Below are 25,598 nucleotides of genomic sequence, written 5' to 3' on the forward strand. Positions count from 1 at the left end.
TTAAAAACACACAATTATGCAAAGATTTGTAATCCCGCCTATGTCAACAGTTCAGCAGCAGCTCAGAGCCTCTGACATCATCTTCTCCCATAGTTGGCTCTTTCGGGCACCACCACATCCATGGCTTTTCCAATGACTTCATGCCAGAAATTTGCCCGGTTGACCCCACATAAACAAAAATGTTGACATGCGTTCATATGATGGGATTTTAGGAATCGACCACATTTTCTTTTTTATTTCTTATTCTCTTGTCTGTACAAAGATTCATTGCTTTTATTGTTGCTGCTTAAACAAGATTCTCTTATTCACAATTATCTCAGTTTCAAGGCCCAGTTACATGAAATCATATCTATATTATACATGAGAAAACTCAATTTTTAGAAGGCTAAGAAATTTGCCTAGAGGTGCATAGCCACTATGTAGAAATTTCAGATCCGAAACCTATGTCTTCTGAGTAATTTCCATTACTTACAGCTAATGTAGAGGGTTATGTTAAAAATAGTTCTTAAGATAATTCTTAATGGTTCATGAAAGGAAGAGGCTAAAAAGCATATAATGACATGTCACAAGGTCTGTATGTATAGTAATATGTAATACACCCGTACATTTTGACCACATCTTTTTATCAGTTTTAATTACATTATTTTATTTAGGGGTTATCAGCTTTTGGGCTTATGCTTTTGATGGAAGCCCATATTTGAAGCAATTAGAATACCAAAAGGCTCATTCCCTCCACCTAGCCAAAGAAACCACTGAATATTAAGAGATCATTTAAAAAATGCAAGATAGAAAACATCCTAGGGGCTGGGCGCGGTGGCTCACGCCTGTAATCCCAGCACATTGGGAGGCCGAGGCAGGCGGATCACGAGGTCAGGAGATCGAGACCATCCTGGTTAACACAGTGAAACTCCGTCTCTACTAATTATACAAAAAATTAGCCAGGCGTGGTGGCGGGCACCTGTAGTCCCAGCTACTCGGGAGGCTGAAGCAGGAGAATGGCGTGAACCCGGGAGGCGGAGCTTGCAGTGAGCCGAGATAGCGCCGCTGCACCCCAGCCTGGGCAACAGAGCGAGACTCTGTCTCAAAAAAAAAATCCTAGGAATTTTCCCATATTAGCATTTGGGGAGCTTCATCGTTTCCTTTACTGCTGCATAACATTCCACTGTATGTTGTACTGGGATTTATTTAAGCAATCTCTCTTTAATAAATATTTGGACTGTTTTCAACTTTTTGCTATTATATTGCTGTAATAAGTAACCTATACATATGCCTGAGATGTACAATAGATTCCCAGAAGTAGGATTGCTGGGTAAACGGATAAATGCTTTCAGAATTCTGGTAGCTATTGTCAAATTCCCCCATCATCAAGAAGTACCATTTTGCATTCTTGTCAACAATGTATGAGGATGTCTGCTTTCTCAGTCTCACCAACAGAGGACAGTGTCAAACTTTTGGATTTTTGCTAATCTGATAGATGAGAAACTATATTGTAGGGTGATTTTACATTTGCATTTAACTTGTTGCCAGTGAAGTTGAGCACCTTTTCATATATTTAAGGACCATTTGCATTTTGTCTTCAGTTTCATATGCTTGGAAGATTTTTCCTACTGACTTTTAGGGGTGTTTTTTCTACTTTTATAAGCTCCTTATTAGGGAGATTAATATACTGAAAATATTCTAACACTTTTTCTTTAGTTTTGTGGTTTTGAAATTATTTTAAAGAACTAACAACTATATAATCATTTAATAGATGAATATATTTTATTCTACTTTAATCCAGCTGTTGAAATATTTAAAAAGGGCTTTCTTTGAAAAGTAGCCAGTTCAGAGGCAGAGCTCAAAATCGAATCCGGAGTAAGGTATGATAATATCTGACATTTCAGTACCCCTTTAGAGTTTACAAACCACTTCTACACTTACCTTTTAAGGTTGTATTAGTTAGGTTTGGTTTGGCTGTAGTGAAAGAAAACGGAATATAACATTGCTCTAAGCAGAACAAAATTTCTCTGCCCTATAAAAGTCTAGATGAGTGGTCCAGGACAGGAATTGGATCCCGTGGTGCCAGAAACATAGGCTCTTTATGTAGCCCTAACTTCATGGCCCAAGATAGTGAAATCTACGGTCCAGACAGAAGGGTGGAGAAGTAGTAAAGAAGACAAAGGCACACACTCTTACTATTTCTTAAGAACAGTTCCAGCTGCTACAAGACCCTTCCACATATATCCCATTATCCAGAACGTCATCACATGGCCACATCTAGTTGCATGAGAGGCTAGGATTATTCCAGTTTGACATGCACCCAGATAAAAATGGGGAGTGGGATCAATTACAAATGAAGGAGAATGAATACTGGTGTTCAACCAGAAACCTCTGCCAGAAAAATAAGTAGAGAAGGCATCATTATACTCATTATAAAAGAAAACAAAGGCCAGGTGCAGTGGCTCACACCTGTAATCCCAGCACTTTGGGAGGCTGAGGTAGGCGGATCACCTGAGGTCAGGAGTTCGAGACCACCCTGGCCAACATGGTGAAACCCCCTCTCTACTAAAAATACAAAAATTAGCCGGGCATGGTGGTGGGCGCCTGTAATCTCAGCTACTCGGGAGGCTGAGGCAGAAGAATTGCTTAAACTCGGGAGGCGGAGGTTGGCAGTGAGCTGAGATCACGCCATTGCACTCCAGTCTGAGCAAAAGAGCAAGACTGTGTCTTAAAAAAAAAAAGATACAACTATTTTCCTATTAAAGTTGTTTGATTAAGCACATATCCTCACTCCTTTTCACAAAAAAAAGAATAGTAAAGGGGAGAAAAGCATAAACTCATAACAGCAAACAGCATGGAGAGGGGGCTTCCATCAGTAGATAAATATTTTTAGCAAATTTCTACCAGCCAAAAAGAGCATGCAAGAAATTTTGAAGTTTGTGGAAGCAGATGAAGTCAATCTGCCCAGCAGAACCTAGGAGAGGTTCTGGGCTTGAGTTGTCAGATAAGGCAGAGAAGAACAAAAACTGGAACTAAAAAAGGGAGATATTAAAGATCTGTATATGAAAAAATTGCTCCTCACTCCACCCACATGCACAGAATACAAGACAGCCACGAAATTACCACCATTAAAAAGAAAAAAAAAGAAAGATATTCATCTATCTCTGAAGAAATTACACAACGGTCTGAGAACTGAGAAAGCTGGTATGGCTATTGGTACCACAAATAAGGTTAATAATAACTGAAAATGTCACTCTGAAAAAATAGAAATAGTTCAAGACAGAAGAGAACTTTAAAAAAATCATCAATAAGTCTAGAGTAAAGTGCCCATGTAATTTATCATCCTACCTAAGAAAATTTACAGAATGATAACAATGAGTTATTAATAGCTATGCCAGGAGAATAAATACAAACCATGACTGTCTCCTATGAGCCAAGATATATAGATTTAAATAGGTATTGCATCCATAAATGAGAATAGGATGCTAAGAAAAAGAAAACTCAGATGAGAAAACCTTACAATCGACACCACATAAATGCAAAGGATCATAAGAGATTACTATAAATAATTATACACCAACAAATTAGATAACCTAGAAGAAATGGATAAATTTCTGGGCACGTACAACTTAACAAGACTAACTCATGAAAAAACAGAAAATCTGAACAGCCCAATAATGAGAAAGGATATTGAACCTGTCAGGCCTCTGAGCCCAAGCTAAGCCATCATATCCCCTTTGACCTGCAAGTATACATCCAGATGGCCTGAAGTAACTGAAGAATCACAAAAGAAGTGAAAATGGCCTGTTCCTGCCTTAACTGATGACATTCCCTTTGAAATTCCTTCTCCTGGCTCACCCTGGCTCAAAAGCTCCCCCACTGAGCACCTTGTGACCCCCATCCCTGCCCTCCAGAGAACAACCCCTTTGACTGTAATTTTCCACTACCCACCGAAATCTTATAAAACAGCCCCACCCCTATCTCCCTTCGCTAACTCTCTTTTCAGACTCAGCCCACCTGCACCCAGGTGAAATAAACAGCCTTGTTGCTCACACGAAGCCTGTTCGGTGGTCTCTTCTCACAGATTCGAGTGAAAGAACCAGTAATAAAAAGTCTTCCGTCACAGAAAAGCTCAGGACCTGACGTCTTCACTATTAATTCCACAAAACATTTAAAGAACTAATATCAATTCTTCTCAAACTTCCAAAAAACTGAAGAAAAGCGAACATTTGTAAACACATTTTACAAAGCCAGCATTGCTCTGATACCAAAACCAGACAAGGACACTACAAGAAAATTACATGTTAATAACTTTCATGAATATAGATACAAAAATCCTCAACACAATTCTGACAAACCAAATTCAACAGCCCATTAAAAAGATCATTTACCATGATCAAGTGGAATTTATACCTGGGATGCAAGGATGTTTCAACATACACGAATTAATAAATGTGATACATCACCTTAACAGAATGAAAGACAAAAACCATATGACCATCTCAAAAGACAGAAAAAACACTTGAGAAAATTAAACATCCTTTCATGATAAGACCTTCAACAAATTAGGTATAGAAGAAATGTACTTCAACACAATAAAGGCCATCTACGACAAACCCACAGCTAACAACATACGCAATGGGAAAAGAGAAAAGCCATCCTCTAAGATCAGGAAGAGAACAAGGATGCCTGCTCTTGCCACTGCTGATCAACATAGTACTGGAAGTCCTAACCAGAGCAATTAGGCAAAAGAAAGAAATAAAAGGCAATCAAATCAGAAAGAAAGAAGTTAAACTGTCTCTGTTTGTAACAACATGATCTTATATTTAGAAAAACATAAAGATTCCACAAGGAAACCTGTTAGAATAAGCACATTCGGAAAAGTAGTAAAAGTAGTATTTTCAAAATCAACATAAAAAATCAGTTGTTTCAATCAGAAATGAAGGAGAGAAAAATAAAATTAAATTAAAAATAAAAATAAACCAGTTCTGCTTTTATACATTAACAACAAACTGTACAAAAAAGAAATCAAGAAAACAATCACATTTACAATAGCTACAAAAAAAAATACTTAGGAATAAATTTAACCAAGGAGGTGAAAGATCTTACACTGAAAATGATGAAGCATTGATGAAAGAAGTGAAAGGAAACACAAATAAATAGAAAAATATCGTGTATTCATGGTTTGGAAGAATTAATCTCATTAAAATATTCATACTACCCAAAGTGATCTACAGATTCAGTGCAATCCCTATTATAATTCTAATAACATTTTTCAAAGAAATACAAAAAATCCTAGAATTCATATGGAAACACACAAAAAACAAATAACCAAAAAAAAATTGAGTGAAAAGAAAACTGAAGGTTTCACACTACTTGATTTCCAAATACACTATAAAGCTATAGTAATCAAAAAAGCATGATACTGGCATATAAGCATAAAACCAATGTAACTGAATGAAGAATCCAGAAATAAATCCACACATTGATGGTCAATTGATTTTCAACAAAGATGCCAAGAATACACAATGGGGAAACAATAGTCTCTTCAATAAACAGTGTTGAAAAAACTAGATATAAAGATTTAGAAGAATGAGATTAGTCTTTTATTTTACACCATACACAAAATTAACTCAAAATGAATTAAAAACTTACATGTAAAACCTAAAACTATAAAACTTCTAGAAGAATACATAGGGGGAAAGCTCAGTGACATTGGTCTGGTTAATAATTTTTTGAATATGATCCCAAAGGCAAGGGCAACAAAAGTATAAATACACAAATGGGATTACATCAAACTAAAAACCTTCTTCACAAGAAACAGTCAACACAGCAAAGAAATAACTTACAAAATGGGAGAAAATATTTGCAAACCATATATCTGATAAGGGGTTAATATCCAAAATACAAAAGGAATTTTATTTAGTAGTTAGGAAACAATAACTAAATTTAAAAGTGGGAAAAGGCCCTAAATAGACATTTCTCAAAAAAAATACATACAAATGGCCAACAGGTATATGAAAAAAAGTTCAACATCTCTAGCCATCAGAGAAATGCAAATTAAAACCACAATGAGCTATTACCTCATACCTGTTAGGATGGCTATTACTAAAACAAAAATAAAAAATGAAAAAACAGAAAATAACAAGTGCTGGTGAGGATGTGGAGAAAAGGGAGCACTTGGACACTGTTGACAGGGTTGTAAATCAGTATAGCCATTATGCAAGACAGTATGGACATTCCTCCCTAAAAATAAAAATAGAATTACAAAATGATCCAACAACCCCGCTACTGGCTGTATATCCCAAGGATGTAAAATCAGTGTGTTGAAGAGAAATCTACACTCCCATGTTCACTGCAGCATTATTCACAATAGTGAAGATATGGAGTCAATAAAAACGTCCATCAATGGATGAATGGATAAAGAACATGTAGTATATACACACAACGAAATACAATTTGGCCTTTAAAAGGAAGGAAATCTTGTCATTTATGACAAGATGGATGAACCTAGAGAACATTATGTTAAGTGAAGTCAACTAAGCACGAAAAGACAAAAAACACATGATTTCACTTATATGTGGAACCTTAAAAAGTTGAACTCATAGAAGCAGAGAGTAAAATGATGGCTACCAGGGACTAGGGGTATAAGGGTGAGGATTGCAATATGTTGGTCAAAGGATCCAAAATTTCAGTTAGGAGAAATAAGATCAGGCGACCTATTGTACAGCATGGTGACTATGGTTAATAATAATGCCCTGTACACTTTGAAAATTGCTAAGAAAGTAGATTTTAAGTGTACTCACCCCCCAAAATTATTTGACCTTAAAAAATAAAAAGAGATCCAAGTGATGTTACAACAACTTTTTTCATATTTCATGTAAATAAAGGCAGCATTTTGCATTGGAAAAAAATAGGTTATGAGCCCTCACAGAGGGACCAATTGGACTGGAAATTTTTGGTGCCTGTTCCTGGTTGTACCAGGAAGTCAGCTCAGGTCAGGACTACATCAGCAGAGTGGAATAATGAAGGTCATTCTCTACTCTAGATAATTCACCTAAGAAGAAACTTTTTGCCAGAATGATTTCTGGGAAAAACCAATTGAAAGGATATCGTGTACTTAGGAAGATCTGTAAGAGGGTTACAGTAAGCTAAGAGAAAACATAAAACTGAAGACAGGGTCTCTCCATGAAGATTTAAGCTTCTTTTTTTAACTTTTATTTTAAGTTCAGGGGTACATGTGCAGGTATATTACATAGATAAGCTTGTGTCATGGGGATGGGGGGTTGTCATACAGATTATTTCGTTACCCAAGTATTAAGCCTGGTACCCATTACTTATTTTTCCTGATTCTCTCCCTCCTCCCACCCTCCACCCTCTGATAGATCCCAGTGTGTGTTGTTTCCCTCTATGTGTCCGTGTGTTCTTATCATTTAGGTCCCACTTATAAGTGAAAACATGTGGTATTTGGTTTTCTATTCAGGTCTTAACTAGCTGTAAACCGAACCTAAACATAGTAACTATTCTACTTCTCATAAGAGAAAATCAGGAAACAAAATATGTGATTTATAATATTTGTAAAAAGTCTTTACAGACATAGTGAAGGCACAGTTAAGCCAATATCTTGCTAAGTTATACAAAAATATGTATGTATTTTGTGCAATACCATGTAAATTATCAGAGTTAAGTAAAAGCTAGCTATTCTTGCCAAGAGAAATATCAGGTTTGGGAGTTTATTTTCTATATAATTGTATATATTCTAGACTAAACGCTTTCTAATGCACCACGATTCTCTTGGTGATGTATTTTGCCAAGCTTCAAGCTTTCACATTACATAGATAGATAGAGAGATAGATAGATGATAGATGATAGATAGATAGATAGATAGATAGATAGATAGATAGATAGATGTCTTTATCTTATTCCTAAATGCACATTCATACTTGGTTTTAAGATGTTTAAATCATAAGGCTCATAACCTGTTGCAATTCATTCATTCAAGAAACTATTTACTGCGACAATGCTTTAACACAGTGAGGGGTCAATATCTTTTTGCAAATCAATTATTCACATTCCACAGAATTAAGTGAGATTTAACACTGCAGCTGTAGCAGCATCTGTCAGGCATTTTTTATAAATTTTGAAAGAACTACACCTTGCCCCATAAAATCATCCATCCTAGAATTATGAATGAATAATAACAATAATTAAAATGTATATAGTGTCTTCAAGTTTGTTAAACACTTTTCTATACATAGTATGGTGGTTCCACAGTCTGATTCAAAATCCTGGCTTACTATTTTATATTTCTGTGGCCTTTGGCAAGTTATTGAACTCCTCTGTTTATCAGTTTCCTTATCTGTAAAATGGAAATAATAATAACTGTGTAATAGGTTTATTATAAGGATAAAACAATGTTTACACAATGTCCAGCACATAGTATGTGATATAGAAGTTTTTGCTATTATTATTATCTCATTTGTGACTCACAAAAACTCTGTGAACTAGACAGGGGAGAGATTTGTATCCATGTTACATAGGTAAGAAAATTGAGGCAGAGACAGTAAGCTTTCATTCTGCTTTTTTCTTCTGGATTCTATAATGTATCCATTTATAAAGGGAATAATTATTTGTTTATATAGGAACAAAATTCAAAGTTGAATTACTTAGTTTTGCTTACTTGTACAATAAAACAATGCTGGGAGTTATAATTTTTTTTAAATAGTAAGCATTTTAAAACATTAGTCATTTAAAAATACGTATTGAGTCTCTATTATACAAAGGCACTTAGTGCTATAGAATTTTTTAAAAAAAAGAATTTGGAATTAGACCACATTTCACATATTTAGCCAAAATTTAACACATATAGAAATTATTTGTTTTTCATGCCAACAGTGGTAAAAATAAATTCTATAATGATGAGAGTATAAAAAATTACTTACTGGAGCAACATGTTCAATAAGGAAAGGATTTATTGTAAAATCCACTACCTCACTAGTGGTTGTTTTAAATTTCACCACTCATGAAGGTGATGAGATCTCAGTCGACTTTCAGCCCTACATAGTTTATTGGGAATCTCATTTAGTAATAGTTAAGATTTGAGTACAGGAGTAATGAATTCTAGAACTAACAGGGCAGGTTTGCATACCAAAGCCTGGATTATACCAGCTGGGTATTGCGGTCCTTAATGTATTGGTAAAAGGCTCATTTAAATAACGCTCTCTAATTCAGAATCCTCTAAACTTAAAATCGATCATAAGTCAGAATCAAGTTGGGCAATTGTTTACCTTTTTACTCTCTGACTCTGCAAAGGAAGATTTTATGGAGAATAAGATTGTAAGGAAAGGCATGTTCTACATACTCAAAAGGAAACATTTAAAATGAACTTCTAGTCTCCTAAAATACACATAAAACACGTCATTTCTTTCTTTTAATAAATATACCTTTTATCTTCTAATAAATATACCTTCTAGGTATATTTAGTATATAAATATATACCTAGGTATATATATTTACTAAAACCAGGTTCATTGATTTGAAAGATAAAAGGTATATTTATCTTTTATATTTATTATTAATTACTAAAAGATAAAAGGTATATTTATTATATACCTTTTGGGGAGACAAACATTCTGTCCATAAGATTGATCTATAATTTTCATTTTCATATTGTCTTTGCTTTAAATATCTAGTTTCTACTTGATTCAAAACTACCTATCGGCATTTTCTATTTTCTCTAAAATATTTTGCATTTAATGGTGATTAATTGTTCCTTAAAAGTGTGATAAAACTTGTCTATTAAACTATCTGGGATTTTAAAATAAATTTTTGAAAGTAAGAATGATTTTTATATAGTTTTAAAACTACTGATTATGATGGCAGCAGTGGCCCGTCTGGAGATGCTGCGAAGATGCCAGCTGCAGTGCGGAAGGCATGGCCAGGGCTGCATGCTGCATTGGCCGAAGTCGGTGGCAGCGGGGAACAGGTGGGAGCCCCACCCCCTTCTGAGTTGGCAGGGCAGGAGCCCTGCACTCCCGGGTGTGGAAGGATGTTTAGTTCATATTATTAAACATGGTTTCTTTCCGGGTAGGGGAATTTGGAATGATTTTTTCCTTCTTGCTTTATGCTTCCAGTTTTCTATATTGTTTAAATTAAATAGTAGATATATAATCCCGATAAGTAATAAAATTATTATTTTTAAAAGAGCTTTTTTTTTTTTTTTTTTTTTGAGACGGAGTCTCGCTCTGTCGCCCAGGCTGGAGTGCAGTGGCGCGATCTCGGCTCACTGCAAGCTCCGCCTCCCGGGTTCACGCCATTCTCCTGCCTCAGCCTCTCCGAGTAGCTGGGACTACAGGCGCCCGCCACCATGCCCGGCTAATTTTTTGTATTTTTTTAGTAGAGACGGGGTTTCACCGTGGTCTCAATCTCCTGACCTCGTGATCCGCCCGCCTCGGCCTCCCAAAGTGCTGGGATTACAAGCGTGAGCCACCGCGCCCGGCCAAAAGAGCTTTTAAAATAAACTTAAAAACATGGCCAGCTTCTCTGTCGTAAGTCTGGCTTGTTTTTGGTGAGGGATGTGGGAGTCAGTACGAAAGGGAAATTGTAGTACATGAGTCAAAGCAAAGAGGAAAAGGGAGCAAGTAGACTCTTCCTAACCTCTCTGGCTAGTATTTTCTGAGTTCTTATCATGTGCCAGACTGTAAGACTAGCCCCACTGACAAGTCTTGCAGTAGCTTCTTCTATAAAAGCAGCAGCAACCTCAACAAAGAAGGAAATCCTGCCATATGATACGGTATGCATGAAACTTGAGGACATTATGCTAAGTAAAATAAGCCAGTCACAAAAGGGCAAATACTGCATGATTCCACTTATCTAAAGTATCAAACATAGTCAAACTCATAGAAGCAGAAACTGGAATGATGGTTGCCAGAGGTTGGGCAGAAGGAGAAATGAGGAGTTGCTAACCAATGGGTATAGAGTTTCAGGCATGCAAGATGAATGGGCACATTAACAAGTGTAATGTATATTCAAAACTTTGTTAAGAAGTTAGATTTCATGTTTTCTTTTTAACAATAAAGAAATTAGACAGAGGACAAGATGGCCGACTAGACACATCCAAGTGGAACAGCTCCCCTGGAGGGACTGAGATGACTGGCATGCTTTTTTGTTGTTGTTTTTTTAAAAATTGTCTCATTTATTATCTTTCTTTTTTTTATATATACTTTAAGTTCTAGGGTACATGTGCACAACGTGCAGGTTTGTTACATATGTATACATGTGCCATGTTGGTGTGCTGCACCCATTGATTCTTCATTTACATTAGTCATATCTCCTAATGCTGTCCCTCCCCCCTCCTCCCACCCCACGACAGGCCCCAGTGTGTGATGTTCCCCATCCTGTGTCCAAGTGTTCTCATTGTTCAATTTCCAACTATCCTTGTGATAGTTTGCTGAGAATAATGGTTTCCAGCTTCATCCACGTCCCTACAAAGGACATGAACTCATCCTTTTTTATGGCTGCATAGTGTTTCATGGTGTAGATGTGTCACATTTTCTTAATGACTGGCATGCTTTAAACAGATCTTCAGAGGGAAGGTGCTGAGAGTGGATGGAGGGAAGACACAGAAGCTCACCTGAAGAGGGAGAAAGTTGGCACCTGTAGGGCCAACTCTACTGGGAGGTTGATGGCGTTTGATGCGTCCCCAGGCATTTTCTGCTTCACTGCTTCTCATGATTGGCTGTGATATGACTGTTTGGCCAGTACCCAAACTCTAGAATAAGCTAGAGAAACTCTAGGAAAAAACTTTAGATTTAAGGTTTCCATTTCTATGGATTTGGGGTTTTGTCTTTTGTTTTTTGGGGTTTTTTTGAGTCAAGGTTTCACTCTGTTGCCCAGGCTGGAGTGCAATGGTGAGATCTCAACTCACTTCAACTTCAACCTCCCAGGCTCAAGTGCTTCTCCCACCTCAGCCTCCCGAGTAGGTGGGACTACAGGCACTCCCCACTATGCCCAGCTATTTGTATTTTTTGTAGAGATGATTTTGCCATGTTGCCCAGGCTGGTCTCAAACTCCTGAATTCAACTAATCCACCCACCTCAGCCTCCCAAAGTGCTAGGATTTTGGGGAGTTTTTTGAGTCAAGGTCTCACTCTGCTGCCCAGACTGGAGTGCAATGGTGAGATCTCGGCTCACTTGAACTTCAACCTCCCAGGCTCAAGCTGCTACGTGCGGCATGAGCCACCACACCCAACCAGGTCTCCATTTCTTTCCCACAGCAACCTCTCATATTATTCATTTAAAAAAATTTTCGTTAACTTTAAAGGACATATTATATGGTAACATAGTTACTGTGGCTTAACAGCCATCAGGACATCATAAATCAGTCTCCTGCAATGTACATTCTAGAGGATTATATTGAATGCACATCTATAAACATATAGCCACAACAAAACAAACTCTCTGAGCTTGAGTACTTAAAAAACAATGGAGGAATTTGGAGGCAATTCCAATGAGAAAATTACAAAATTTCATATCTCCCACTTCCTGAGGTGATAACATTCCCATTAATACCTGCAGCAGCAATGTTGGCCTTCCCATACTCTACAGACAAAATTGAAAACTAAAGGCTCTGTTCAATTGATTCAAGATAATTATTAAATTTTAAAATGAAGCAGTTTGACCTGTTTAAAAATAGAAGCTCTAGGATAGACCTTTAAATTAAAATATATTTTTGTCCTTGTAAAGAAAACTTTACGAAAAAATGTTGTATTTATTATAGAATTAAAATGGTATGAATTAGCACTATTATATTTTAGAAAAATAAAAAGAATTGAAATCGATCATGTTTGCCTTCTGAACCTGTCTTACAGAATTTCTCACTTTATTTCTCAAGTTGTAAGAATATGTTCATGTTGCAAGGAAGTTAGTATATAACTGGCTGCTTGGGGACAGGACTTCTGTCTTACCCATCTATATAGTCCATAGAGCCAAAACCCCCAGTATGGCATCCAATAAATAGCTGCTGATTAACAAATGGTGCTTCACAAAATATTAACCTAGATTCTCCAAAACTTGAGACATCTCATACAATTTAGAAAAGTACACAGGTATGAGAATGGGTTTACACAGCTTAATATGATTATAAACAAGTACTATACCATAAGTCTTATTAATTCAAACACCGGCCAGGCACGGTGGATCACGTCTGTAATCCCAGCACTTTGAGAGGCCGAAGCGGGCAGATCAAGACATCAGGAGTTCAAGACCAGCCTAGCCAATATGGTGAAACCCCATCTCTACTAAAAATAAAAAAATTAGCTAAGCGTGGTGGCACACGCCTGCAATCCCAGCTACTTGGGAGGCTGAGGCAGAAGAATCACTTGAACTCAGGAGGTGGAGGTTGCAGCATGCCAAGGTTGCGCCACTGCACTCCAGCCTGGGCGACAGAGCAAGACCCCATCTCGAAAAAAAAAAAAAATTCAAACACCACATGTGAATATGAGATTAATGATCCGGAGCAGCAAAATAGAAGAATAAAATGTGTTAACACGGAAACACAAGAAGTGGATTGCATCAGATTGAACAGATGTAAAGCTTTTGGTTTGGAAAACTCATTACTCTACTCATTTCAGCTACAAGTGAAAAGGCATATTTTCCAAAGGCACAAGTAACAGCAAACAGATTCCCACTGATGGGCTTTTTGCTCTCAACACAAAATTATACAAATACCGAAAACCTGAGACAGTCAGCAAATTGAATAATTCAACATATTGAATAATTCAATATGTAATCAAAAGATTACATACAGTGCCAATTTTCTTTCAGAACCAGAGAAAAAAGTAAATTACACAGTTTGGGTTTTTTTGTTTTTTTGATTTTTGTTTTGACTTTCATCTGAGCCTTTGACTTTTAAAAGATCATTTTGACCAGTATTGTTTTTGCAATGCTGTTAACATGCTACTGTTTTGTTTGTTTTCCTTTTTTTCTCTCTGTGAATCAAAGGTATTATTAGGTTGTTCTTCCTGAAGAGGAAATTGTGATAATGAAGCTGGAGAGAAAAAATTTGAGCCACAAGCCCTTTTGATGTGACTGTTTAACTCTGACTCTCACTTGCTGTATGTATTAATATGACATAAACATATAAGCTTTGGGGGCATTTGTCACCTGGGGGATATTGCAGGATTCATTTAGGAGAGAGGGTCAGGAGTCTTGCCAAGACATCTTTGAAAAGGGGAATCTAGGACTGTACCCAAAGGAAAGTGAAACAGTCACTGTTCCATTACTGCTTTCAGAAGCCTAGTTCCGCAGATGACTGAGTTTGCTCTTTCTGGGAGGAACCCAATACATCCTAGGGAAAGAATCATCTAAAGATGAATGAGGAGGAAGGGAAGGAAATCAGGGAAAAGAGTAAAAGAGAGTCCAGTCTTACATTCGAGCTACTTTTCTCTCTCTAGAATTGTGCAAGTCTTTACTAGAATGCTAACAACCAAACAAGCATGCAACAACTACTTAAATGTTGCACTCATTCTTGCTTAGATGTTGCTGTTAGCCAGAAGCCCATGTCTGAATCTCATAATTGTTCTTTAAGCATAAAGGATGTGATTTAATATACAGAGGAGAGAAACCAACTGGACTTGAACAATGGGGTCTAACACTAGTGTCCACCAGAGCACATGGGAATGGTGTCTAGGGCTTATGACTACAGTGACTTTTGGAATATCACTAAGAACTTGAGAAGCAGCTTAGGCAGACTTCAGACCCTCCAAGGTACCAACAAAATATTTTTTTCCTCTACAGCAGGTGCCCATAATCAGAATCCAAAGAACCAACAGCCCCTACATAAAATTTAGGCTGTCTATGAACTTGTATGGGGAAAAAATAACATCATTTCCAATAACACCCAACTGAAATTTAGTACAATTAAATTGCCAATGTAGGCAACAACTATAGAAAAAATTAGAAATCATAGATATTTCCATCAATATAGAGTTGTTACAAACATTTCAAGATATTATTTATGCTCATCCCTATTATAAAATTATGGTTATAGGTCGGGCACAGAGGCTCACGCCTGTATTCCCAGCACTTTGGGAGGCTGAGGCAGGCAGATCACTCAAGGTCAGGAGTTTGAGACCAGCCTGGCCAACATGCCTTAACGGGTAAGAGATTTACCAGATTTCAGATATCTAATTAGACTCCCTTTCCCAAACTCTCCTCTTAGATAGTTGCCTGATGAGTAGTAATCCAGGTAAAACTCCAAGGCTCATTCCTGTGATCCCAGCACTTTAGGTGGCTGAGGTCAGGAGACCAAGACCATCCTGGCCAACATGGTGAAACCCTGTCTCTAGTAAAAATACAAAAATTAGCCAGGCATGGTGGCGTGCGCCTGTAGTCCCAGCTACTCAGGAGGCTGAGGCAGGAGAATCACATGAACCTGGAAGGCAGAGGTTGCAGTGAGCCGAGATCATGCCACTGCACTCCAGCCTGGGCAACAGAGCAAGACTCCATCTCAAAAAAAAAAAATCAAAAATGGTTAGAAGAAATAAAGAAGGACATTATATATTAATAAAAGGTTCAATATAGCAAGAAGATATAACAATTGTAAATATTTACACACCTAATGACAGACCACCAAAATATCTGAAGCAAAAAATTGATAGAGCTGAAAGAAGGCCAGGCTCGGTGGCTCATGACTGTAATCTCAGCACTTTGGGAGGCCAAGGTGGGCGGATCACTTGAGGTCAGGAGTTCAAGACCAGCCTGGTCAATGTGGCAAAACCCCGTCTCTACTAAAAATACAAAAATTAGCCAGGCATGGTGGTGTGTGCTTGTAATCCCAGCTACTCAGGAGACTGAGTCAGGAGAATCACCTGAACCCAGGAGGCGAAGGTTGCAGTGAACTGAGATCGTGTCACTGCACTCCAGCCTGGGCGACAGAGCAAGACTCCAACTCAAGAAAAAAAAAAAAGAAAGAAAGAAAAAAAGAAAAGAAATAGACAGATCTACAATAATAGTTGGAGACTTGAATACCCCACTCTCAATAATGGATAGAACAACTAGACTGAAGACAAGTAAGGAAACAGAGAAATAACACAATTCCACTTCTAGGTATAAACCCAAGAGAACCGGAAACGTTTCCACACAAAAACTTGCACATGAATATTCACAGAAGCATTATTGATAATAGTTTTAAAAAATGTATATGCAACCCTAATTTCCAACAATGTATGACTGGATAAAGAAAATGTGATAGAGCCATATGATGGAATATTATTCAGCACTAAAAAGAAATGAAGTACTGACACATGCTATATCACGGATGCATTCTGAAAACATCATGCAAAATAAAAGACGGCAGATACAAAGGACCACATATTGTCTGATGCTTTTTATATAAAAGTTTCAGAATAAGAAAATCCATAGAGATTGAAACTAGATTAGTTTTGGCCAGGAGCTGAGGGAAAGGGGAAACAGGGGACAGGGAATATGACTTTTTTTCTGCAATGATGAGAATATTCTAAAATTAGATAGTGGTGATGGTCTGAAATAGAAGATTCAGGATCAGGTTATCAAAGATATAAGAGAACAGAACACTTTAAGCTTTCAGCACATCAATTTACTCTCTTGTCACTTTAACTCCTCATCAAAGTTACTAGGTTATTTTATTGTGTTCCATATTATCTTTTACCCAAAAGGTCTTGGTTGGCAAAAGTTTTCCCTTTCCTTAAAGTTAAATATATATTTAAATAGTTATAAAATACATAAGGAAAAAATGGTGAAAATAAAAACCCAGATACAGAATACAACCTAGAAAAAGTCCTTGCTGAAACATAGTATGAACATGAACTATGGGCCTTTTCCTTTTTCACATTATAATTTGTTTTCAAAATGTAACTAATGTTAACTCCAGAAGTACCAGATATCACGTAAAGCTTATTTCACTTTCACAAAACCTAACTGTGCTACATAGTGTAATATGGGGGTATTCTGGTTAAAGCTTTATGAAATGCAGGATTCTATGTCTTGGCATGACATTAAGAACCCCCAAGAAAAATGTCTTAGGGAAAGACTATTTCTTGGTACTTTTCTTACCCAGGATATTTGGGTAGAATAGAATGAATGTCTGGCCATTGTATTTTTGGACTGAAGTATATTTAAATAGCTTTTACATATGCCAGGAATTGAAAATAACATCTTAATTTGAGCATAATAAAAGAGGAGGATAAAAATAAACTCTCTGCTAGGTGTTAATACAGATCTAAGACATTAAATGATACTTTAAGTAAAATTGGTGAAATAAACATCAAGTCATAGAAGTGTGATCAGGCACTTCTAGCAAAAGTGATAAATCATATATTAAAATTTAAAATGACTATAGTTCATTTATTTATTCATTCAGCTAATATTTTATTACACATTGACTATACAGCAATAAAAACAACAACAAAATAATCTACTCTTTCTTCTCTCCCAGAACTTAAAATTTGTTTAATAATGCTATGGCAAAGAAAACAATAAGATTAAATGATGATGAAAAACTTGAAAGAGCACTAATCTTGGAATTCTAAGATCTGAATCAAAATTTCATGTCTACTAATTACTAGGCAAGTGATACTGGATACATCAACTAGTTTCTCTAAGCCTCAAATTCACACCGTGAAAAATGGGATATGCTATTACCTGTCTGGTGTATTTCATCAGTTAATTATAAGGATCACAGAGAAAATATTCAAACATTCCCTAAAAACTCTAAAAGCTCTACAATCACAGGCTTGCATTATTACTGAAATGTATGGAAAGCTATCCAATTTCTTGCAATAAATAATTTTAGTTGATATTAACAGTATACTGAGAGTCTATGTGGCCAGACAGGAAAGACTAATGCTAACTGTCAAGTACATTAACAACATAAAATGACACATATGCTAGGGTTTTGGCCTTTCTCCGTTTAGCCATTCTAATTTGACCTGGGTTTCCTCTACATGTCAATTTAAGCAACGTTCCAGTCATAGGAACAGCAAATGAGTCAGACAGACTTCGATCAAACTTCCAATCTGAGCAACAACTGCCACATGTTTCTCTACTCTTCAGGACATGTGTTTGTCAATCCTGTTTGAATCTTAACAAATAGTGGAACTTTCAAAATAAAGACAAATGCACTTAGTAGAAGAAAATAACAATTACTGTAATTGCAACCACATTAACTTGACTGAGTTTTTGTTTAAATTACTTCTGTACTTCTGATGAAAAACACTGTTCTTAAGAATAATGAAGTGCTTAAGACATGACTGAAAAATAAAACCTTACAATTAAACCCATGAGGAAAATAAATTTAACTTGGCATAATTCTGGTTTGCAAAAATACTGTCAGATAATGAACCCAAATCCATATGAATCACTGGTAAACACTATGCACAAGAAACAGTTAACACCTGTAGGTGCTCTGTGAAACAGTGGAATCCAAACTGTCTGTCTCTTTTGGGTTGGAGAAATAGAATAATCCTGCTTTTCCTCAAACACTGGCAAACATATACTATGATAGCTAAAAGTCAACTTAATCCTTCCTTTCCTGGCTCAAAATAAAAATAAATACACCATCTCAGACTTAAGATATGATATCCCTTCGTGAGTTTTCATGAAAGAGAGAGAAACACACAAGAAAATGGTCATGGTTGGATGGGCTTTGTGTAATTTTCAATCACATAACCTTGTTTTAGAAAGTAGAAATGAAGAGCCAAGACAACTATGGAGAAAATTCTGGCAGTGGCTGTACTGTCCTCTGATTATTTTTTATTAGCGTTGGTTGTATCACACCTAAAGCTTCTTGGCATTTTCCATACAAATCCACTCCCACCGAGTATTCCGGAAGGGCAGTAACTTTATCAAAAAGTAGAGTCACATTCCAGAGCATATCATCTGTCACCTCTCACCATCTCATCACGCCCCATGTCCACACTTTCTGTCTTTTCTCTCTCCCAGCTCTTCTGGAATAACTAACAAATCCTTCCCTTTGCCCTCATGCAGAAGAGTTTGGCACATGCCATTTTTCTCAAGATGTGATTTTTTTTTTTTGTCATTCACCAACATGTAAAATAAATTTTACAGCCAATAATAGAAGGTGAAAAGGGAAGCAAGATAAAAAAAAGGACACATGAATGTCTCAAAAGTAAATAGGGGGCTGGGTGCAGTGGCTCACGCCTGTAATCCCAGCACTTTGGGAGGCCGAGGCGGGTGGAACATGACGTTAGGAGTTCAAGACCAGCCTGACTAACATGGTGAAACCCTGTCTCTACTAAAAATACAAAAATTAGCCAGGCGTGGTGGCGCATGCCTGTAATCCCAGCTACTCAGGAGGCTGAGGCAGGAGAATCGCTTGAACCCAGGAGGCAGAAGTTGCAGTGAGCTGAGATTGTGCTACTGCATTCCAGCCTATGAGATAGAGAGACTCCATCTCAAAAAAAAAAAAAAAAAAGTAAATAGGGGGATAGCTCCCATTAAATCACTCAGCATCCTGTTATTGAACTGGTCCTCCTGCAAGGGACCAACAACAAAGTCAGTGACTTAACTTACTTATTAACTCAAAATAAGTAACTTAAAACTTCAAAAACTTCAAAGCTGAAGCGCAAACTTTCACAGATGAACCACTACAAAATCAATGCCACTATACTGGGGCAAGCAGCATAAATTTTCAGACCTCAGAAATATTGAATGGCATTGATACGTTTTCATTTCTTACTCAGTCCTACCTGAACATCTGGGATGATGGCATTTCATGTTTAAAAATAGGGCACTCAGCAGGGCGCGGTGGCTCACACCTGTAATCCTGGCACTTTGGGAGGCCGAGGTGGGTAGATCACTTGAGGTCAGGAGTTCGAGATCAGCCTGGCCAATATGGTGAAACCCCATCTCTACCAAAACTACAAAAAAAAAAAAAAAAAAAAATTAGCTGGGCGTGGTGGCGGGCACCTGTAATCCCAGCTACTCAAGAGGCTGAGGCAGGAGAATTGCTTAAACCTGGGAGGCGGAGGTTGCAGTGAGGTCAGATCGCACCACTGCACTTCAGCCTGGGTGACAAGAGCAAAACTCCACCTGAAAAAAAAAAAAACAAACAAACAACAACAACAACAACAACAAACAGAATAGGGCACTCAGCTAGGCTTACCGGGTAACTGAGTGGAGATTTTCCTGTGTGACCGGCAAGTGATTGTGAGCTAAAAGCATTGGTTGCCGAACTTAAAAACCTACCTGTGGGACATTAAAAGCCTCTAGCATGTATCACCTTTGGACTCACTTGTATTCCTGTGACTTTGGTCCCCTGGGAGAGAAGCATCCGTAGTCCAGGCTGGAACGTGCTGGTCAGGATGTGCAGTAGACACCACAGTGCTCTGGTTATAAATTGTATTTGTAAGAAAAACATCGAACCTTTGTATTTCACCATCAGTGACCAAAGGTTCACTCCCATTTGATTTAAAATAGACCTTTTGTAATGTTCCTAAAAGACAAAAACAAAAACAAAACCTATTTTGGAAACATTACTAGAAGTATCTATTTTAAAAACCATTAAGAAAACTCTAGAGCTACTTTCCCTATGTCATTCTAACCAGGTAAGCACAAAGACAAAGATGAAACCCGTAATAGTGACCTCCTTCTTGGGGTCAACAACCACAAAACCAAGCGTTTCTCTTCTACCACAAATCACACAGCCCTGTGATGAAACATGGCTTTCTCAAGAGCTTATGGTTTAGAAACTGAGTCTCCTATCAAGGTTTCCTGGTGCTTCAAAAATGTAGGGCAATTCTACCTCACCTGAGACTCACCACACAATAAAATGTGGTGAATCTTACGGCATTCTCCTCCGCTTCCTTAGTTTCTGAATCTCACCGGTCACTGTATGCTACTCAGGACGCAGGACATGTGCTCTACCTCTCTCTGTATCTGTCATCAAAGGACACAATGGTGCTTGCCATCAGCTTTATATTTCCCACATTTTGAACTAATTTTCAGTAAACTATGCATCACAGGCAAATAAAAAATAAGAGGGCTCATACATTTATCAAAACTTGTATCATAGGAACCAAAAAAAAACCTCTAAAGCACAAACTAAAAGAACAAACTAAATTATCTTCATCTTCGACCAGAAAATAAAAATGTAATTATATGAAATAAGAAATACTCATTTTAAAAATTTATTTCCATAGGTTATTGGGGAACAGGTGGTGTTTGGTAACATGAGTAAGTTCCTTGGTGGTGATTTGTGAGATTTTGGTGCACCCATGCACCATGCGAAGTTTGGCACATGCCATGAGCAGTATACACTGCACCCAACTTGTAGACTTTTATCCCTAACCCTCTTTCCACACTTTACCCCTGAGTCCCCAAAGTTCATTGTGTCATTCTTATGCCTTTGCATCCTCACAGCTTAGCTCCCACTTATAAGTGAGAATATATGATGTTTGGTTTTCCACACTCATTAAACTAAGATTATCAACTGGCCACTTTCTCAAGGTATCCATTCATTGACAAAACAAAGAACCAAACCTAAGATTATTGAAAACCACCTTGCTTTGTCTTTAGGAAGAAGCATTTGAAAACTTTGGAAGAGATCATGTATTTTTAACTCAGTCAAAATAGACAGCAGATTGTGTTTCCAGAATATCGCACTGTACTTGAGCATGCCACGAAAATAAATGAATGTGATATTGACCCATCGATAGAAATAGCCAAGGGAGATTTTCTTTTCTAAAAGCATTTACAGTGAATGCTCTAATTGGCTCTCACTTTTCTAAATAGTCCCAAGGACCATTAAAAATAAAAGAAATATAAATAAAATGTTTAATACCAGTCTATGGAAAAAATTTCTCTACATATGCTTGACACTTGGAAAACATTAACTACAAATAAAAATAGAAAAGCAGCTGTTTCTAGCTAACTGAGATCAACAGTTTCCTCTGCCAAAAGATTGTAAATAAAACATTGAAGCATAAAAGCTAAATCATGACCATGTAATGCAGGTAACATGCTCTCCAAACTGTCTGTGTGATCATGAGTAAAAGTCAAATGCAGTAGGTAAAATGAAGGAATTCATTTAATTGTTATTGATTTTCAAGATGATTTAGAATTTATCCTAATCAAAATAAATGTGATAGGCTTAATTACTATAGGAAATGTATTTCACCCATACAGAATAATTAGTAATTAATCAATTACTAATCAATTATAGTTTTCCTTACATCCATTTGTTAATTGCTCTCTTCCTTGCTTATTTTTGGCATAAAGAGATTTTTTCCATAAGGTGGTATTTATGCTAATGTGGTTGTAATGAATATATAGGCCCATTAAGTTGATTTACTTATCTTGCTGAACCTATGAGTAGGCATTCAGTTCTGTCAACATACTTTTAACAAATGCCAATTGTTCACAGTTGTACCCTGGAGTAATTCCCTTAAAATGAGTTCCTTGTCATATAAAATATTTGAACACTTGTTCCTAACTTTTTGGTAATAATTAGCCTTATTAATAATCTTTCCTTTGTCATTTTAATCTTCCCTTTATCATTTTAACAAAACAGTGTTTAAAGTGTTCATAACATCTGGCTGGGTGCAGAGACTCATGCCTGTAATCCCAGCACTTTGGGAGGCCGAGGCGGGTGGATCACCTGAGGTCAGGAGTTCTAGACCACCCTGACCCACGTGAAACCCCGTTTCTACTAAAAATACAAAAAAAAAAGTAGCTGGGCATGGTGGCGGGCACCTGTAATCTCAGCTACTAGGGAGGCTGTGGCAGGAGAACTGCTTGAACCCGGCAGGCAGAGGTTGCAGTGAGCCGAGATCGCACCATTGCACTCCAGCCTGGGCAACAAGAGTGAAATTCTGTCTCAAAAATAAATAAATAAATAAAAATAAAGTATTCATAACATCTGTTTATCCTAAGAAGTCCTCTGAAACATTGACATTTTTAAGAAAACACTGACTTGGATAACAACTTTCTTTTAAAAAGGCAGCTTCATTGCTCTTAAGCTTTATGTATTGAAAGCAATTTGGCAGAATAAAAAGAAAGATAATATTTGAGAGGTACTGTAGTTAATGCTTTTAAAGTATATTTTGGGGGAAGAGAAAGAGAATAAACTTAAAGGACACGTCTTTAAAAGCCTGAATTCACTGGACAACTTGTTTTCAAGTATCTCTGGAAGCTGACCAACTCCCAACACAGTTGGTCGTCTACTATGCATTTTTTTTAAGCACAAGAATTAGAGCTCGATAAAACTAAATGCTTCCAACCTGTATCATGATGAGCTATAAAAATGCTAAGAGGCCGGGCGTGGTGGCTCACGCCTGTAATCCCAACACTTTAGGAGGCTGAGGCTGGCAGATCATGAGGTCAGGAGATCGAGACCATCCTGGCTAACACAGTTAAACCTCGTCTCTACTAAAAATACAAAAAAAAAACAGCCGGGCGTGGTGGCGGGCGCCTGTAGTCCCAGCTACTCAGGAGGCTGAGGCAGGAGAATGGCGTGAACCCGGGAGGTGGAGGTTGCAGTGAGCCGAGTTCGTGCCACTGCACTCCAGCCCGGGAGACAGAGCGAGATACCGTCTCAAAAAAAAAATGCTAAGCGATATTAGCCCAAAGTAGAGCATTTATTCTTCTAATACTGCCTCATTCTTTTCTACATTTCTATGTTTATTGTGCTATGGTTAAAAGTACAGGTTCTACAGCCTGACCACCTGAGTTTAAATCCCATCTCTACCACTTGCCCTGAAACTTTGGACAAAGTCTCAACCGCCATAAAGGAAGAAAAAATAAAATACCTCTTCCTGCGGCTGGCTGTGGTGAGACAGCCATGTAAAAATGGCTCCCGGCAGAACCTCCGACTGGCCTGCGCACTGGGAGGAGCGTGCACGGGGGTGGAGCCTCAGGAGGTTCACACCGTTGGCAGAGGTGAGGAGCCTGGCCTCTCCCGTTCCGGGGTGGTATCTGGGACTCAACTCGTGAGGCGGGAAACTGGCTAGCAGGACTCACTTTGCTGAGAGCCCCTGTTTCTCTTTTTTTTTTTTTTTTCCCCTTTTAGCCCGATAAATTCCAGTTTTCTCACAGTTCAAAGTGTCTGTGAGCCCAATCTTTCATGGCTGTGTAACAAGAGCCCAGCTTTTAGGTGAACTAAGGAGAAAGTCCTACCACATTGGGATCAAATCAGTCGATACCTATATAAACACTTCAAATGGCTTTTGGCACTAAGTTCTCTGTAACTGTTAGTCATTACTACACATTGATGGTAATGACAATAAAATTGTCTTCTTTAGGGCTACTAAGGTACTTTTAGATAAATATCAATTTCATTTTACTATAAATGGATCCCAGTGTCACAAAATGGCTAATTTTCAGAAGTGAATCACTTAACCTACATTTGGAGAAAACTATGGCTTTTTCATGCTGAATTATTTATAGAAAGTCACATTGTATTAAGATAGTCTGGCTCAAAAGTGTTTCAGCTGTATAGCCAAAAAAAGCAATGTAATGATATTTAAGAAATAGTATATAATTATAATAATAATAATAGTCAAACTTCACTGATTCCTTGTAATGAAGAGATTGGGCACTGTGGTAGATAGAATAGTGCTCCCCCAGAGATGCCACATCCCAATTCCTAGAACCTGTGAATATTCTGCTTTACATACTTTATGTGGTAAAAGGGATGTTGCAGATATGATTAAAGTAAGAATTTTGAGATGAAGAGACTATCCTGGATTATTCAGGTGAGCCCAATGTAATCACAAGGGTCTTTATAAGCAGAAGAAGGAGATAAGAGAGTGTGTGTCAGGGTCATGAACTGTGAGAAAAACTCAATGGACCATTGCTTGTTTTGAAGATAGAAAGAGCCACAAGCCAAGGAATGCAGGAAGCCCTAGAAGCTAGAAAAAGCAAGAGAATAGATTGTCTCATAGAGTCTGTAGAAGGAACACCTAAATTTTGCCCAGTGAGAACTATTTTGAACTTCTTAACTCTAAGATATTAAATTTGTGCTATCTTTTTAAGCTACCAAGTTTGTGGTAATTTGTTACAGGAGCAATAAGAAATTAAGACAAGCACCTTGCTGAGTTCCCTCACTATAGGCATCAACTGAGTTAACTTTCCAATAATCCTATAAAACAGATAATATAATTAATCATTGGACAGAGTTTTAGAGAGATGGAAACCGAAGTTTATGAGAGTGAATTAACTTGCCCAAGATTTGAGTTGGGACTTGGCAAATAGACATATACATACACACACACACACACTTTACATTCTGGACAAAACATACAGGTTTTAAAAATCAACCATTATGTGCTTGCAGAATTTATCTTCCTATAATGTGATTTTAAAATTAATTTCTTAGCTTTGTATCTTTAGCCATGTGAAACACACTTACTTTGCATTTTCTTTCTTTTTTTTTTTTTTTTGAGACGGAGTCTTGCTCTGTCCCCCAGGCTAGAGTGCAGTGGTGCGATCTGGGCTCACTGCAAGCTCCACCTCCCAGGTTCACGCCATTCTCCTGCCTCAGCCTCTCTGAGTAGCTGGGACTACAGGCGCCCGCCACCACACCCAGCTAATTTTTTTGTATTTTTAGTAGAGACGGGGTTTCAC

The 25,598-nt window shown here is 37.5% G+C and overlaps 1 protein-coding gene across 2 annotated transcripts in view; it reads right to left on the minus strand.

Annotated features, from left to right (window-relative positions):
* Positions 1–25,598, minus strand: part of CORIN (corin, serine peptidase) — a 257,414-nt gene that overhangs the window by 179,036 nt on the left and 52,780 nt on the right. Inside the window, exon 3 of one of the 2 annotated variants that reach the window (XM_055246562.2) lies at positions 20,269–20,469. The exons of the other annotated variant lie outside the window; for it this stretch is intronic. Coding sequence (XP_055102537.1) covers positions 20,269–20,469 — 201 coding nt within the window. The remainder of the gene's footprint in view (positions 1–20,268; positions 20,470–25,598) is intronic. 2 annotated transcript variants of the gene reach the window in all.

Source organism: Symphalangus syndactylus, chromosome 16 (genome assembly GCF_028878055.3).
Source record: "Symphalangus syndactylus isolate Jambi chromosome 16, NHGRI_mSymSyn1-v2.1_pri, whole genome shotgun sequence".
Lineage (NCBI taxonomy): Eukaryota > Metazoa > Chordata > Mammalia > Primates > Hylobatidae > Symphalangus > Symphalangus syndactylus.